This window comes from Heliangelus exortis, chromosome 3 (genome assembly GCF_036169615.1).
Source record: "Heliangelus exortis chromosome 3, bHelExo1.hap1, whole genome shotgun sequence".
NCBI lineage: Eukaryota > Metazoa > Chordata > Aves > Apodiformes > Trochilidae > Heliangelus > Heliangelus exortis.
This window is the reverse complement of record NC_092424.1, coordinates 33,779,041-33,796,723: the sequence shown is the minus strand read 5'-3', so window position 1 is coordinate 33,796,723 and position 17,683 is coordinate 33,779,041. Positions and strand designations below refer to the sequence as shown.

At 46.8% G+C, this 17,683-nt stretch overlaps 1 protein-coding gene across 7 annotated transcripts in view; it reads right to left on the bottom strand.

Annotated features, from left to right (window-relative positions):
• Positions 1 to 11,180, bottom strand: part of ATL2 (atlastin GTPase 2) — a 43,032-nt gene extending 31,852 nt beyond the window's left edge. The window contains exon 1 of one of the 7 annotated variants that reach the window (XM_071740042.1): positions 11,062 to 11,180. In XM_071740042.1, the coding sequence (XP_071596143.1) occupies positions 11,062 to 11,113 (52 nt within the window). In that variant the 5' untranslated portion in view covers positions 11,114 to 11,180. Of the gene's footprint in view, positions 1 to 2,446; positions 2,597 to 6,993; positions 7,561 to 7,637; positions 7,886 to 11,061 lie in introns of those variants that run through there. The other 6 variants (XM_071740043.1, XM_071740044.1, XM_071740047.1 and 3 more) reach the window with 6 other exon arrangements.
• Positions 11,181 to 17,683: the final 6,503 nt, after the last annotated feature.

The following is a 17,683-nucleotide window of genomic DNA, read 5'->3' as shown; positions in this document are numbered from 1 at the left end:
AACACAAGGTGATGTGATGTGCACTCTACAGCCTCTGAAACAGCTGCACAAGCACAACTGAGGGGGAGGCACAAGATGCTTGACTAGGCACTGGTGCCAAAAGAAAAGTTCAGCTTTGTGACTACAACCTAGTCAATCTGGAAAACTTCTCCAGACTCTCAGAACTCACAAGTACAGTTAAGAAGTGCATTCATATGGAGACTGACTTAGTGATATGTGATAACACTGCAAAGATGGATAGACAACTGGGCTGTAACTAGATCAGAGTGCACACTGCCAAGGATTTGTCTAGATCTGAAATAGTTCATATTTAGGCTGGGCTACCCAACACATTTGTTAACCTTCACTTAACAACCAGGTTTCCTTCCTTTGTAAATGAAGGTTAACACTAGTTTCAGTTTTGTCAATAGCACAGACTAGGTAGGATGTGTAGCTGGTCGGAGGACCATGAGCTTGACATAGTTCTACCTGCACTAGAGGAGCATTCCCCTGAACTACTGAATATCCTGTACCAGCTAGAGACATCTACTAAAGAGTAGATGAAAGAATTTTCATTCCAAAAATCACCAATTCAGTTGTCACAAGAATACTGTAAAACACTTCCAGTTTAGTAGCTCAGTTCCATGCAAAACACACCTTCATATCAGTTTAAAGGGCTCAAGATGTACCCAGTTACCTAAGCTTCTTTAATATAATTCATAACACTACTTACCACAGAAACCTCAGACACTGTTAGCAAAACAAGAGTCTTAATAACAGGAGCATTTTAGCTGTTTAAACAGCATTTTCCCAGGACAGAAAACGCCATTCTCAGGTGTACCCTAATGGCTGCTTCTGGCCAGTCAAGCCACAGGCAAGTGAGCAATCCCAGAGGTAAGGCAAGCCACAGCATCCTCCTGAGATGAACAAACAGGGAAAGGGAGCTGCTTACTACTTCTCTTTACATCAAGTTCTCAGACTAGCCTGAATACATCTAGCTAATCTAACTGCTCTTCTACAGGACAGCACACCACACCATATGCTGAGACTACAAATGATTTAATACACATCTTTCACTTGTGTGGAGAAGGAAGAGGGAAATACATCAAGGCTGAAGACCGTATATTTAACATTGCCTTTCAACCAACAGTTTGGTCTTTGTACATCATATTGACCTTAGTCTGTGGGTAGATCCATGAATTCTTCCCTTACGGCATATAGAGGACAAACACTGAGAAAAGTTTAGGTTTAAAAGATGAAGCCAAAGAGAGCAGTGTGCTGCTCTTCAAAGTTCAGGAAAGCTTAATCTAGTCAGTTCTAATGACATAAACAAGTCAACAACAGTTTACACTGCACAACAGCTCAGTTTGATATTTGATTAATGAAACAGTGATACGTTTGCAACTCAAAGTACTTAGACTGAGATTCTAAGAATAACATTCAGTCTATCACAAGCCAACTTCCAATCTCTTTAAAAGCACCAGATTGCATTGTAAGGGTCTTATCAAACAAGCAGGATTCCTAGTAGCATCTGAAGCTTCCACAAGTATTTAATCACATCTGCTGTCTAAATATTCATAGTGGATAGCAAGTTAATTTTTTCGATTGAAAACATTAAGCTTAATAGCAGAAGCTGCACTTCTTCATGCTGCTATTACCATTATTTTATTTTAAATGTTTTTTGCCTTCCAAATCTCAGAGCATGGTAATCTCATGGTAAGTTTGCAGGAGCTACTTATTTCTACAGTCCTACCAGCTCTAGAAAACACCCCAGTTCTGGGCCCCAACCGCATTACTTACTGTACGTTTCCAAACAATTTATGTACTAAGAAGTCTGACATACTACCATTTAGAAAGATTTCCTTTTAAGTATTTTGTACAGCATTCCCTCCCTTATCCCCATGACAAGCTTAAGACTTTGCTGCTTGGAAGATAAGTGATAACTGCCTTGAGGGCAGCTTTAAGGCTGTGTTTAGAATCACACTGCTGTTATTAACAAGAACAATTCCTTAGTATTAGTTCAGAATTACAAAGTATTTAAGAAATCATTTATCTTCAGAGCATGATGACTCCTTGTTTTAGGAAACCAATTTGGTTACACCAGGCACCTTAACCTAATATTCTATAGCAGCAATTTTCATTACTATTCTGTGCCTAATTGATGCGTTAAAGGAAGCAAAGTTTCTGCCTCCACGGGTGGCAGTTCATGTACTTCGAGTGACTGTTTCTCTCCTGAAAACAGCATCATGATGATTTCCATGCCAGGCAGAGGATTGACAGATGGTACCTTTCATTTCCCAGTTGTTTAAGGTTCCCGAAATAGATCACACTACACAGACCAAAATAAATTAACGGCCACCAGTAAAAGCCAGAAGACCCTATCATACATTTACCCCAGGAGCTGAAAATGCAGAAGGAGTTTGGGAGGGGAAGTTTGCAGGCAGTAGTATCAAAGGATTTGACTTACAGTTAAAATAACTGCACTTATTATTCCACTCAGCAGTACCACCCTCTTTGAGAAGATAAGAGGTGAGAACAATTTTTCCAAGTACGCACAACATAGAGGAAGTAGTCCTAACATGCCAGTATAGTTGACACATGTTCTCCAACAGGTTTCTGTAATTTAAAATCCAAGTTAAAAAAAAAAAAAAAAAAAAAAAGTGCCCCACTGTCCTGGAATCATTATACAACATACCACTCAAGAGATTGTATTTTACAGATATTTCACTAAGGCCAAAAAGAACTTGCAAATTTGACATGACCATCTCTAAGGTAATGGTGAAAAAAAATGTAGTATAACTTGATACTAACTACAGACTGGAACCCGATTCTGATCTCACTTGAGCAACAATTGCATAAGAGTAAATTAACTTTTACCCTCAAATATCAATCTTCTGGAAATTACATTTTACACTCCATGTCTCAATGTACAACATTTTATTAGTTCAAGTCTTCAAGTTCACTGCCTTGCAGGTTTTCACTTCTATTCCAGTCTTTTAAGAGAAACCTGAGAAGACTTGCAAAAGCACAGAAACCCCACCCTAACATTCAAAAATCACTGGTATGTAGGGCTGAAAAGGCAATCAGTCATTTGCTTATTGTCTGTGCAGAAAATAAAGCTAAAAATACATCTAGAACAAGAAAAAATATTAGCCGAGACATCTTCCCTCTTAGCAAAAGCATATCAAAATATTCCTCATACCATACTCAAGCCATAAATAGAGGCCCCGTAACCAAGCTGTAAGCTGAGTACTTTCCCAAAAGGCACTTTGTACAGCTTTACAGCTTTGACAGTTCTCTTATCTGTTCCTCCAGGATACAAGCAGGAGTAGTCTTTTAAAAGAAGAGGGTCTTTCAGAAATCATTTCCGCAGAGGCCCAAATGGACTTCTCTTTCACATTATATTTTATTTGCTATTGGATTTGCCCATGAGCTCGTCATAACCAGTTTACCTGTGTTCACTCCAGGTTGTCAGGTTGCCTTGGATGCTCTAAAACTTAGTAATGCCATCTTTCATGTCAAACATGCTGCCTTAAGTTCTTTCAGCCTTAAAGAGAAGCCAGCTACTAAGTATTATAAAATCAGGATCACTATTGTTTCTATTTAGTTAATAGGAAAGGAAGAAGAGACTTATCTAGCTTCACAGATCATACTGAGCACAAAGCTCCACCATTCTCACACTAGAGTAAGATACAAACTAGTCTTGCCATCTCAACAAGTGACATCTCCATGGAGCAGCTGGGATTCTCAGTGTCAGAGTCCAGGAAAACTAACTAGATAGTTTTAGGATATGCAAGTGCATGAACAAGCTGCTATGGAGGTTAATTCATTAAGTGAATTTAACAGCTACAGCATTATAATGGCATATGTGTGCTCCCTCCTAAATGGAAAGGGGGAGGGTAAGCTCCTTGCTTCACTGCAGAGAGCTCCAGTTAAATACCAACAGGTAGTTACTTGCCTGCCATTAATTCACACCCTAGATAAACTCCCAGTAACTCATTTGTACAGCTAGGAACACAAATGGGTGTTACATACAAGTGTTAGGAGATAAATTCAGTCTAATGAAAACGAACAGTGGGGGAGAAAAGATATCCTCAAATTCCTCAGATTTCATTCCAGGTTTCCTAAAAGGGCAGAAGACGAATTAAGAATAATTCCCCCAACTTTTATATTAAGTGCTTCAAAAAGCATGCTTACCAAGCACATTAAAAAAAAATCAAATAAAAAAAAAAATCTTTCTTTCCCTGAAATAAGCACCACACAAAATATATTATTTCAGAAAAAAAAAAAGAAGTTAAGGGTCAGACAAGTTAGTTATCAATGCTGTCTGAACATTAGTCCCTATTACATATTCATTTGCTGCCTGAAACAATTTTATTTTAATTCTTGTCCTAACAGATATTCACTTCATGTCAGTCATTTCTTTGCAACTAACTGAAATAGCAGACATCAATCTGAGCAACGTTCTCACACATACTTCAAACTTGCTCATCTGTTTGTTCGGGTGTTTCAGATGCAAATCACAACCCCACAAATATATTCATGTAAAGCAACTCCTCACACACCACTATGACCTCAAAATCAGCTAAAAGATGAGAATATTCTTCATGTCAGCAACAACCTTCCAAAATCAGGGAAAGCTATTTCGATCTTTCCTCCAGGATATCTCAAGAAGTTCAGGTTGCTTAAAATGGTTTTAGAAACAAATCCAGTCATTCTCCAGTAAAAGAAAAGTATTAAGAACCAGTTTATATAAGTGCTTCTGAAAACTTTAAGTTGTTTACAAAAGACCAATATAGCAGGCCTGCATATGCAGAAGCTTAGAAAAAGTTTTTGTGCCTTGTTCACCTTAGATAGTTGAAATTAAAGACAAAACCAAAAATTATTGGCATAGTAGGTTTGAAAAGTTAATGGAGAATTTAGCAACAAATTGGAAAATTGCACTCAAACTTGCAGATCACATTATAGGCACCATAGGCGGCAGGAATTTGAAAAGAAAAAAAAAAAAAAAGAAAAAAAAAAAAAAAAAAAAAAGAAAAAAAGTTATTCTGATTTTGAAGTTTAAAACTTCCCACTCCAGGACTGCCACAACAGGATAACAAAAGTCATCTCCAGGACAGGCCTTCATTACTGCAGTTCAGTAGCAAAAGCAACTTCAAACTTCACCTTACATAGAAAAGCTAGATTTAAGTGAAACTTGGCAGTTTTCCTTATGAATGTCCTTGGAACAGTTGGAAACTTTTACAGAATGTGCTAGGATGTACAACAGTCTACTGAAAACAGGCACAAAGTTAAAACTAGTTTTATTTCAGTGCTTGCACTGTAGGCTAACAGCACTGCTCACTGCCAAAACAACAGCAACACACAATTTAATTTACCTATGCTTTTAATTTACCATCTGCTTATTACATCTGTATTGCAGTTGGGCAAAATGCAGACTTGGAGAGGATGCGTTACTGTTGACATGAGATAAGTGCTCATCTATATTGGAAGAGAATCCCCAGCTTCACTCCCCTCCAACAGACCCACTCTTATCCAATCTAGCCAGCTTGAGGTACTGTCCCAATACTTGTTAGGACAACAGAAAACAAGCTCACCTATCACAGTATCAGTGGTACTTCATTAGTACTCAGTAAGCAAATATTAATCACTGATATTTAAATAAAACACAGGGACTGCAGCTGGCACAAGGTTACCTGAGAAGCATCAGCACTCCTGCAACACCTGGCTTAAGCACTTCTATCCGTCCAAAATGAACAAGAGCTGGTTGGCCTCCTAAACTAGGAGAGACTGTCATATTTAAAGTAATGCTTTTATGATAGATCAAGTAAAACTGCTCTGTGCTAGAACTACTTCAACAACATCTTGAAGTTGCAAGTGGTAAACACGAAAAGGAAAGAATAGAGCCTTCTTCAACACCACTACTTGCTTTCAAAAGAATTCCAGTTGAAATGCCACAGACCTACTGCTTTATTTGAGAAGGATCACTTCATTAGTGACTTTAGGGTAAACTAGGACATAACAGCTGTTAAGCAACATTTAGTATTAGTACAGGAGGAATTGTAGGCCTCTCCTGTTACACATTTCTCCTCTTGTAACTATTCCCACTTACCACTGCACTTTCTTTCATTGTACAGAAAGGTCTTCTGCAGGCAGTCACAGATTTTCCACAGTAGTACATGAAGACCCTATCAAGTTAAGCTGTTCCACTTCTAAAGTACACATGACATACACATGGTTCCACCACCAGTTGATACGCAGCTGCCTTACAGGCCATTTATTACAGGTGTGCCAGCACTTTTATGAACTCTAAGAAAGTTATACAATAATCTAATGCTTTGAGATTATTATAGTGGTGAAAACACAACCATCAGAGAACATTCAGCAGTGCTGAGGGGTAGAAACCAGTACCCAATCAGTAAAACAGTACAAATCCTCAGTCTCAGTCTCTAGACTCAAGTCACTAAATCTGCAATACTGCCAAACACAAACATTTTTACATGCTCAGAAGCACTGCCTTTTCCTCCCTTTAAAAAAAAAAAAAAAAAAGTCACTAGAGCAGCAACTCCACACCTGCCAGTTTAAAGTGCAGCTAGATTTCCCAATCTCTATTTGTCTTGCAAATGAAGCAGTTGAAACCAAGTCGCACATGGCATCTGCTAGATTTTGTTTAATCGTGCCCATTCCAATCGTTCTGCTTCCAAATTAGGTGACAGTTATACAACAAAGATTTTTAAATAGTTCAATGTTCCGGTGCAGTGCTGAAAACCTCAGTCGATTCAACTCAGTGTTCAAGTCAGCACATTCTTCGGAAGTCTCAGGTCCCCTCTCACACAGAATGTGGCAGAGAGAGGGTTACAAGTTCCCAGTTTTTAAGCTATTCTTGAGAAATAACCGTGTTAAAGAAAACAAAACCATACTGCGCAGACTCAAGCACACCCGAGGCTAAACACCAAGCAAGAGACATGTCCCATTACCACCAGAGGATACATTACAAGCAAGAACAGCACTGACAGTGGAACGCCAGGGTTCCCCATGGGGGGCAGGCGAACATGGATCAAACACCTCCTTCCCCGAGCTGCTCCCTTCACGGGTGGACGTGGCTTCGAGGAAGCAGGCGCTCCCCGGGCTGCCTGGCTCAGACCTCGGGAGCACGCCAGGCGAGCTCCCCGCGGCCCGGGGGCCTCGTCGGGTGGCTACAGCCGCGTTCCGGCCCGCGCCCCCCAAGATGTATGTACAGGCGGCCCGGCCACGCCACAGCAGCGAATAAGGTCACCGACCGCCGGCCCCCGGTATGGCTCTTCGCCCGCACAGCGGGAGGCCCTGGCCGTGCCGGGAGAGCGGGATGACCCCGCTCGGGAGGGAGAAGCGGACCCAGCGGAGAGGCCGCCGCGAGGGCCCCCCCGCTACCCCTTCGAGGGTAGGCGTTGGGGCTGGCGGCCGCCCCCGCCATTTTGAGGAGGGGGGAGACACCGGGGCCTCCCCCGGCGCCGCCAGCTGACAAGTCCCGCCGCCCAACCCCGCGACTCCCGTAGGGGCCCCGCGGGCAGCCCTGCCGCCCGTCCGTCTCCCTGTCTGTCTCCCTGTCTGTCTGTCTGCCTGCCTCTCTGCCTGTCGCTCCGCTGGCCGCTGCCGCACGCCCCGGGTGTCGGCGTTACCTGCCGGGTAGAGCTGTTGGCGGGCCGGACCCGCGCGCCGCGCCGCGTCCCTTTCCGCCATCTTGTCCGGGTTTAAAATTAACTCGCTGTGACGTCAGAGTTCCGCCGCGAGACCTTTATCGCCCGCCGGCGGCGGCGGCGGCGGCTGCGGCTGCGCGCGCGCAGGGCGGGTCCTAGCGCCCGCGGCTGCCTGCCCTAGGGCCGCGCATGCGCGGTCTCTCCCCACAGCCACACGGACAGCCACAGAGCCACAGTCACAGCCACAGCCAGGCAGATACAGACAGGCACGGACACACACACACACACGGACACGGACACGGACACACACACACACACACGGACACACACACACACACGGACACAGACACACGGACACGGACACACACACACGGACACGGACACACACACACGGACACGGACACACACACACGGACACGGACACACACGGACACGGACACACGCACACGGACACACGCACACGGACACACGCACACGGACACACGCACACGGACACACGCACACGGACAGACACACGGACAGACACACGGACACGGACACACAGACACACGGACACAGACACACGGACGGACACACAGACACACGGACGGACAGACACAGACACACGGACAGACACACGGACGGACAGACACGGACAGACACACACAGGCACGCACACAGGCACACACACACACACAGAGACACACACACACAGAGACACACACACACAGAGACACACACACACAGAGACACACACACACAGAGACACACACACACAGAGACACACACACACAGAGACACACACACACAGAGACACACACACAGACACCCCGGACCCCCTGTGTGCCGCCGGTACCCGCGGTGACCTCGGGGAAAGGGGCCGGAGCCTGCAGTGGGACGCAACCTCCCCTCTGCCTGAGGCGGGAGGCGAAGTCCCAATGACCCGGAGCCGTGCAGGGCTCCAGCGCCTTAGGCGAGAAGGGCCTGAGGGGCTTAGGGAGCGGCAGAGTGCTTGGGGCACAGGGATGAAGATGGCTCGGAGGGGAGGGAAGGCCCCGAGGATGCATGGGACACCTCGGGGTGAGCATCCCTGGGGAATTCGCATCCCTGGGGAATTCCTCGCTCCTCATCTGGCCGTGGCTCCCGGGTCAACTCGTTCATTTAGAAAACATCCAGCTGCCAAGCCCCTTTCTTAAGGCTGTCTGGTGGCATCCACCTCTACCTGCTCTGCTCCGGCTCCTGGCCGGGCCCTCCTTTGCCTTTTCCATCTCTGTTTGGCGGTGGGGACAGCCGGGAAAGCAACCCAAGCCCTCTGCATTTATCAGTCACACCAGCTCCTCACTATTAAGTTCTTACTTGCTTTGGCACTGCTGCTGCATTGGGCTGGAAACACTCTAAGGGCAGCTCTGAAACAGAACAAGCCACTCGAGTTCCCTACGGGACCAAACAATCTTGCTTTTTCTGGGTTTTGTTAGAGTTGTTCCTCTAAACCCAAATTTACCACATCCTTTTAAAAGGCAGACTCTTAAATCTAGCTGCCTTCACTGCACAGAGGTTTTAGGTCTATGAGGTTTCCTATTTCTAAAGGTCATGTAAACCTCCTTCACAGTCAAATTGGCTGGTGTGACCTTGTCACTACACATTTGTCTGATAAATCACCACAATAAGTCAACAACAGCTTTGCAAAAAAACACCTTAACATAGTAATATTCTGTAGAAACCATGTTTCCCAAAGTGTTGAGCTATGCTAGCTTATTTAGTCCTAGAGATGCAACTTTTGAGTGACAGACATTTAAAAGGGAAAAAAAACGCAAAACAAAAAAACCCAAGTAGAGTTTAGTCCTGCCTAAATGCAGTAGGGAAAGCTCAGAAGAGATCTTTAAAGCAAAAAACAAAGGGCTGTCATGGCACTTGAAGGCCTTTCCCAAACCCTGCTTTTGGTCATTCACTACTGAAGTAGTACATAGGAATCTTCCTAACATTTGAGCCCATTGCACTCTCTGCTGTGGTTACAGTGGCAGTCCTTGCCTCAGAGTTAACATCCAAAACACATTAAAAAAGATATTAAAATGTCTAAAATATTCTGTAATCACAGCAAGTGAGAACTGCAGAAGGATAAAATGTTCAAACTAATGCCATACATCTAATTACACTTGTGCCCCATGTAATAAGATACTCAGTGCTGTAAAACTGTTAAGGACTTCATTATTCTACATTCACATCAGCATAAATAGAAGCAGGATTCAACCCCTTTAACAGAAGCATTGGTATTAATGCTAAGAAAAATTGTTGCTGTTGGCCTTTTGTGGTCTCATATCCTTTACGTATTTGGGAAAAATGAGTGTGCCATTGCCTGGCCTTCTAACCTCATCCCAAGCCAAGAGCAAACTTTTCTTGATGTCAGAAATATGGCAGAACACACTCCATGTACAGAGATGTTTCATAGGGAATCAGGCAAAGGGAAACTCACTGAAGGAAAATGCATTGAAAGCCAGAAAATATTAACTGGCAGACATATGCTTCAGCAGCTCAACTGCTAAACACTAAAAAAAAAAACAAAACTGGGGGGAAACCCCACAATACTAAAGAAACTTCTCAGTTCTGTTCCTAATAAAAAGCCTTGTTTCTGATCAAGTCTAGAACAGTTTACATGAAGAAGAGTTTGAAACAGTGCATATATAGATAGCTTTCTGGTCCATGCAACAGGATTTGCTGCTGCTGTAATGTGAGAACAGAAGTTAAGAACTTGGAGGTCAGAAAGCTCAACCTTATTTCTGTCCTTTTATGTTTGCAGGATTGAAGAAGATATTTTCTGAGCTGAGAACTTTGCTATCAATGTCATCTCCTGGCTGCAAAGGTCTCCATCACCAGCATGCTCCCAGCTGCGTCCCATGTTCCTCCAAGCCAAGATATGCAAGGATTTAGCACTGAAACTCCTTGAGCTACTCATGGGTTTGGCCTGAAACGAGCTTGGGAGCAACAAACCACTGTTGGGCTGTGTTGGGAAGGGACAGCAGGAGCAGGAAGACAGGTCTAACCCACAAGCACAGGTTGGGTCAGTATTTCCCTCAGCCAGCAAAGGCACAGTGTTGTGCTACAGGAAGCATCTTCTTGGTTTGGCCATGCAATCATGTTCCAAACCCACTTGAAGACAGTCAACACAACCAGTGTTATCAGTGCAATGAACCAGCTCCACCAAGAGAAATCACAGTGTCTCCTGGACCTCAGACAGTGTGGCATGCAAGGGAACAGGACAGATCCTGACCCACACAAGCAGAAGCACCCCCTGCACATTAGAAAAAGTCAAATCTGACTCAGGCTCTTTATGTCTTTCTGTGTAAAACATTGCTCTTTCTCTGTCAGCTGACCTGTGAAATGCTCTTTAAGGTGACCTGCATGATGAGAAATCCATTCCACAAACACCCACCTGAAGCATGCTGAACACCACTTCTGGGCTGGGGAACGGAGCAGTCTCCCATCCTGAGGCACTGAATGTCCTGGGATGAACCAGAGTGGTCTCTGTTGTTGGGGCTGCACTTACCAATGTCTTTCCTCATCTGCTTCAGGCTGTAGAGCCCAAACTAGTGACAAGGTCTCAGTCTTCCTTCCAGGCTACACAGTGCTGCAGGCAGCCAGGAGCTGAGGACAGACAGATGTGAGAAAAAGGTGGTTCTTCTACCAGTTTCCACTGCCTGCAGCAGTAAGGCACCTTCTACCCCTTTGCTGAAGTACCTAGGTCCCCCCAGGGCTTCCAAGGGAGAGACTGTGAAGGTAAGGAGTGGTCAACCCTACAGGGGTGAAGCAGCATTAGCATTAGAAACAGCCAGGCCAGGTAATGATCATCTGCCCTCCCACCAAAAAACACCAAGGAAGCTGTGTCTCTCGGGCAAGCCTGAGATTTCCTAACAGTTCCCACCTGGGAAGCCCACCTAGATTTCAGGGTTGCTCCAAGGAGCAAGCATGTGCACTCCCAGAGTTTGGAAAAGCCCCAGAAGGCACCTCATCTTGCTTTTCCCTGAGAAGCACCCAGGCCCACCTACTCATGGGCTTCATCTACTCACGGCTTCCCACCTTCAGCTGGAGCCTTCGTCCCCTCTGCACCGTGCCTGCGGGCATGGGAGGCTGTGCTGCCGTCCCAGCCTCTGTCCTCTCTGCAGCTGGATCTTCCTGTTGGTCGACTCCCTTTTCCCCTCACCAATGCCTGAGCCCTGCCCACACAGAAACCACTGCTTGGTCCTGCCCAGGCTTGGCTGTTCTCTGCTCCACCACCTCTGCAGGGATCTCAGTCCCATAAGCAGGCATGCTTGGTTTCCTATGTGTTTTTTTCTGATGTTTGCCATTCTCCAAGAGCATTTCCCCCAGATTCAGGAGGGTCTTCATCTGTCATGCAGGTGATCTAAAAGGTGCTGCGTGTCACTAGAGAGTGCTCAGCACAGCCCTGGGCTGGTAGCTACCTGTGCTTGCTTGCACGACTTGGGGCTAGACCCAGCAAAGCCAAGGTGGGACTCAGCATGGATCCAAACCTGGTTCTTCTGCAAGTTTCCCTGCAGAGAGCTCCAAGGATGCAGAGAGGCTGTTGGGAGCAGAAAGCAAGTCGGGAAGGAGGGGAGAAAAACAATTTACCAAATCTCCTGAATCTGCAGCTGTACCACATGCTGAGAGGAGATGCCCTTTAGCTGGCAGCAGCACAGATGCTCAAGAGACAGAGCAGCTCCCCACGTGACATGAGAGCTGCTCCTCTGAGGAGGAAGGATGAAATAAGGTTGAATTTTAGCTGCTGCCGGAGCAGCTCAGAGCGTGTTGCTAGGCACCAGCTGCAGGAATCGCCTACAGGTGCATTTGCTGGAGGGGGTGGGCTGGTTTACTGGCCTCTCCCACTGCAGCCTTTGAAATGGGCATAATCCGTTCTCAGTCTGAAGGAGTTTATTGCACAATCTCCCAGGATTAGGCGTTTAAATCCGTGAGTACAGCCGTGGCACAGCCAGAGAAAGGGCAATGGGCAGAGCCTGGATTCAGATTTGCTACCCAGGAGATGTTGGAGGGGCTCTGTGGGGGAGTGGTGGGCAGCCTGCCCGTGGGGGTGGCAGTCTCACAGGTGTAAATGGAAGCCTTCTCCCCCCTCTTGCCCTGCCTTCCCTTATCAGAGTGACTGAATGCTTCAAAGGATTAAATGGCAAAGTGGTTTTCTTCTGCTCCTGGAAATGAAGCTCTGTAGCCAGCTGAAGCTTTCATGTCCAGGCATTTTTTTGAATCAGGCTCCAATCATTTGGGTCTGTATAAACACAGAGCGATTTCCATCTCGCTGTTATGCAAGAGCACAACGAGAGATGAATCTGCTTTTAAAGCCTGGGCAAGATACTGACTCTTATGAAGGCTGCAGCTCTGCTTAGAGTGCCAGTGCACCTACAAAGCCCAGGGTTCCCCCACTGAAGAGATGGCTGTCTACAGCCAGCACTTCAGCTACTTCAGACTTCAGTCTACTTCCAGCCTTACCTGGAGGAGATGACTGCCTACCGACTGCTGCCTCTGCTGTCATTTTTGACCTGCTTCTCTAAAAATCAGACCAGCTCTGCTACTGGGGACTATGCATGCACATATTAACTGCCAGTATGGTGAAATGTATTTCCACACAGGCTTTAAACTGCTTTTTCCTACATAACCTGAGCACCTCTAAGCAACTCTGGGATTTGGGTTTCCTTGGTGGCATTTCCCGATGGCTTCTTAGACCCCATCACAGAGAAAGAACATTTCCTGACCCCCAGACTCTAGCTCCCAGATCTCTTATCCTAGAAAAAGAGGAATTGCTCCAGGTGTCACTGTGGTGCCCACCAAATATCTTGCAGAGGTAACTGCACCAGTCTCTGAACCTGTACAGCCTCCCTCCAAGACACTGAGCTGTGTCTGCTCTGCTGGTACAAACAGCAAGGCACTTGACTCAAGGAAGGAGGGATCCCCAGTGGTGCCTACACAATCAGTGACCCTAAGTTTCAGTCTGTACTGCTAATGCTTTTTCTGCATGGTGCAGCATGCAAAAATCAGGTTACTAGAGACAATTTGGGCTGAAAGTAAGCCATCATCACAGAGGCATCAGTATCAATTCAGATTCTCACTTGGAAACATGGTGTGTAGACATTTTATTCTTTAACGTAATAAAATAAGACCGATTGCTTAGTGTGCCATGGTATTTGCTAGGAAACACTCCTATCAGCACTGGCTCTAGCTTTTAGAAGATACTTGTCCTTGCAGCTTAACTGATCTTACATACCACAAGTAAACTCCTCCTCTCTGGAGCAGAGCATCCCTGTGTGATACTGATTTGACTGAAAGCAGTGCACCTGGGGATGGTATTTTGCATTAAGCCCTGGGCAGGCAGACCTGACTCCTGGTTGGATGTGGGACTGAGCACGATTGCCATGGCATACAAAATTACCCAACAGAGTATATTTGCATCCTTTGTAGCTACATGACTCGGGCTCTGCTGGTCTTGCTTTACAGGTCCTTACAAAGAAGGTGGTGGTTTATTCCCAGGGTTGCCTATGGTTTCTTCCCATGCAAGTCCAGACTGGCTGCATAGAGACGAGTTGCACTTACAAGAGAGATTCTGCTGTCAATGCCCACAGCACCAGAGAAGCCAAGTTGCAGCTCTCATTCTCCTTTCCTGGAAGGCAAACCCCCTCCAGCACAGGGTCCCACACACACACCCCTGGATGAAGCTGCCTCAGTCCATCACTCCATCAGAACAGGTTTGGATGCAATTTAGCCACATGGTCACAGTCCACCCTCCCCACATTGGAAGAAATTTTGGAGTAGCAAGGGCTGGTACCTCAAAGACATGGTAGCTGTCTGCAGGAGCTGCCTTGAGACCCAGTGATGGGAACACCTACAGGAAACAGGTGGGAACCTGAGCTTCTCTCAGCCACCAGCACTGAGGCCTTACAGAAAGGTGCCTGAGGCAGCACCACCTCCAAGGCTGGGAGGACTGCTACTTTCTGCTCTGAACCAGGCCTGGATCTGGGGTGTGATCCTTAACATGTTGATGAAACTGCCTGGATCCAGTCTCTGGAATTGAATCAAAGGCTACAGCTGAGTCTAGACATGAAGGACTGGACCGGTTCTGCCATCTGCATTTCCAGATTCAGTCTGGCCTCTGGGTCAAGCTAAGGACAAAAAGCACAAAGCAGAATGTGCCATTTAATCTGGCTGGATTAATGTGTGAATTTAATTAGATTTAGTCTACTCAATAAAATCTAGAACATGCTACAGAAAAATGGCATTTAATCTTTTTCCAAGCTTCATTGTAGGCATCTGAACAGGGGCCCCACTGCATAGCCACGGGCAATCACAATGAAACAAGAAACCAAGTCTTGGCAGCACCCAGAGGATGGGGCTGGGATCAGCATCCTGTCATCTTTGGATTTGTGCCAGCCTGATTCAGAGGTTTCTTTTCCCCCAAAAACCTCTGTGTGACAGAGGAGAGTGTGGGGAAGGCATGTGAAAGTGTGGAAGGCAGAGTCAAGGGGCTTGGTATCCCCTGCACCCAGCTCTGCTCCAGGGCTTGCTTGAGAGGCAGCAGGGCTTGTGTCAATGGGGTCCCCACATTCATTTTGGTGCCTTCAGTAACCACAGAGGACTGTGCTGCTTTGCTGGCTCCAGAGGACTTTCAGCATCTGCAATCCCCCCCTTGCCTAGCTGAGAAATTCACCCCGGTGGGCCACGTGAGTGCATCTAAATAAAGGCAGGCACTCCAGTGCCACCAAAGTGAAGCACACATATCCTTTGGGGAAAGCACAGTGCCAGTTTGCTGCTGGGGAATGCTCAAAAAAGGGCTCCAGTGGCTCATCAAAATAAAACATTAAATTATTTGGCACTATTAATCAGGAGGATATCACCTATTTCATGCAACTCAAGTAACATAAGCTTGCAAGAAAGAGAGAAGTAGAGAAAGAAGAAGAGGGAGAAGGCATTTAATTCCTTCCTTGATTCTGTCTGCCCTGGTTAAATGCAGCCTGGCTGCAGCAGAGGGCTGGAGGGTTAGCTGCCCAAACCAAAGGCAAATTCATTTGAGATCCAGGGATTAAGATACAATCATTTGTTCTCAGATTAAACAGTGGATGAGCACCACAAAGGATAGCTTAAAACATTTGGAAAGGTGTTAAGGAAAATCAAGCAGGATTAAATAACAAAATAGCTGCATTAAGCTAGAATGCCTCCCCAGATCACAGGAAGCCAGGCACCGAAGAGCCTGCTGGCAGGGACAGGCCAGTGTGCTCCCTGCCATGGCTCTGCAGCATTTTGGGGGCTGAGTGTCTGACTGCATGGGAAGAGCAAGGCACCTTTGCCATCTGAGGCAGGTAAGCTCTGCGTGTGTGCAAGGGATCTGGCAGAGCCAGTGTCCCACCCCAGCCTCATTCTGGGCTCTCTGGAGATGGTGCAAAGGCATCTTGGGGCCCCTGCTGTCCCTAAGCAGCCTCAGGGATGGACCAGAAGTGACCGCAGGGGACCCAGCTCATTAATCCTACTGGCTCGGTGAGAAGCAGTCTGGGAGGAGGACACCAGTGATGCCACGTGGCTGTCACTCTGGGTGAGGGACATTTGGCAGGTGCATGAGACGCTTCACATCACCCCAGAATCCCAGAGCTCCCACACTGGCACTGGCCTCTGGCTGCTGGGCCGGTCCTTGGCACAGTCCTGCTGCCTGCAGTGCTCTGACCTCTGTGCAGGAAGGCACAGAGCAAAACTGAGAAGCCTGGAGCATCTCTTGTCCACTGCCACAGGAACACACTGATGCCCTACTCTGCCAGCGCAGCACCTGGGGGGGAAAAACACACACAAGGAATAACACAAGCTTCCTCAGTGCCATCCAGCTGTCTCCTAGCATTTCTATTTCCCATCCATCCTCTGAGCAGAAAACAACAGGAATTCGCCCCACCCCACAACACTTTGTTGCTTTTGTTGGACTGCTCTCCCTCACCTTCAGGGGAGCACAGCCACCTGCCAAAAACCTTTATTGGAAAGAAGTTATCCAACAAAAATAGGCGAGCTAGCTGTGAGTGAGTGCTCAAGGACAGCAGCCCGAGAGCACTGAGGCCTAGGCTCTGAGGGTAGTGTGGCTGCTTCCCTGCCTTGTTTTGGGAGCTTCCCATGCCAGCGTTGTTTCTTTTCCAGGACTTGGCCTGATTTCCTTGGGCAAATCATTCAGCTGCCTCAAGCAAATTTATTTGCATACAGCACAGATCTTCACTAGGCATTCCCACAGGTTTCCTGATGCCCTCCACATGTCTGTTTAAGCTACTTTGTTCTGGAGCACCTTTCAAATAATGAACACATTGCTGTTAAATGGGTGTCCATCCTAGATGGGCAGCACCGCCCCAAATTAGTGCCCAGGGACTGTAGCACTGGCCCAACCCCTACGTGCTGGTTGCCACTACATGGAGGCTCCACAGCTCAGCCCCAGCTTTTGCTACACTGCAGCTCTATGAAATGTAGAGAGCAGTCATGAGGCTGGGGGACAGAAACCCGTGCTGAGTGCCTACTGTGTCTCCGTCAGGTCCTGGGCAAGACCCTTGCCCAGAGCCAGTGGAGACCCAGCATCCCAGCTTGCTCTCATCAATCCACAGCATCCCACAGATAAACACCAGCCTTTTCTCATGGTGGCCAAAGATACCTCCCACTGTGAACACTGGGCTGCTGGCTGTACAAACAGCTTGTGTCCTTGTGAGGCTGGTGCCTCCATCACAGAAAAGTAACTTGCAATGAGGAACCCCAAGCCTGGGAAGGGTCCAAGCGTGGGACTGCCTGAAAGTATGCAACTGCTTTTTCTTCTTCTTCTTGCCTCAGGGGCAGTGGTCCTGCAAACCACAGCCTGTTTTCCATGCAGTCCCACTGCCAGTTGCAGCCACCTGGCAGGCGCAGTGACCCCGAGTGATTATTTAACAGCAGATTGTATAACAGAACAGGGCAGACGTTACATTTCTGTCCCTGACCTCAGCCCTGGGATATCTCCCACCCAGAAAACTTGCAGTCTAATCTTTCAGACCTCAAGGGAGCAG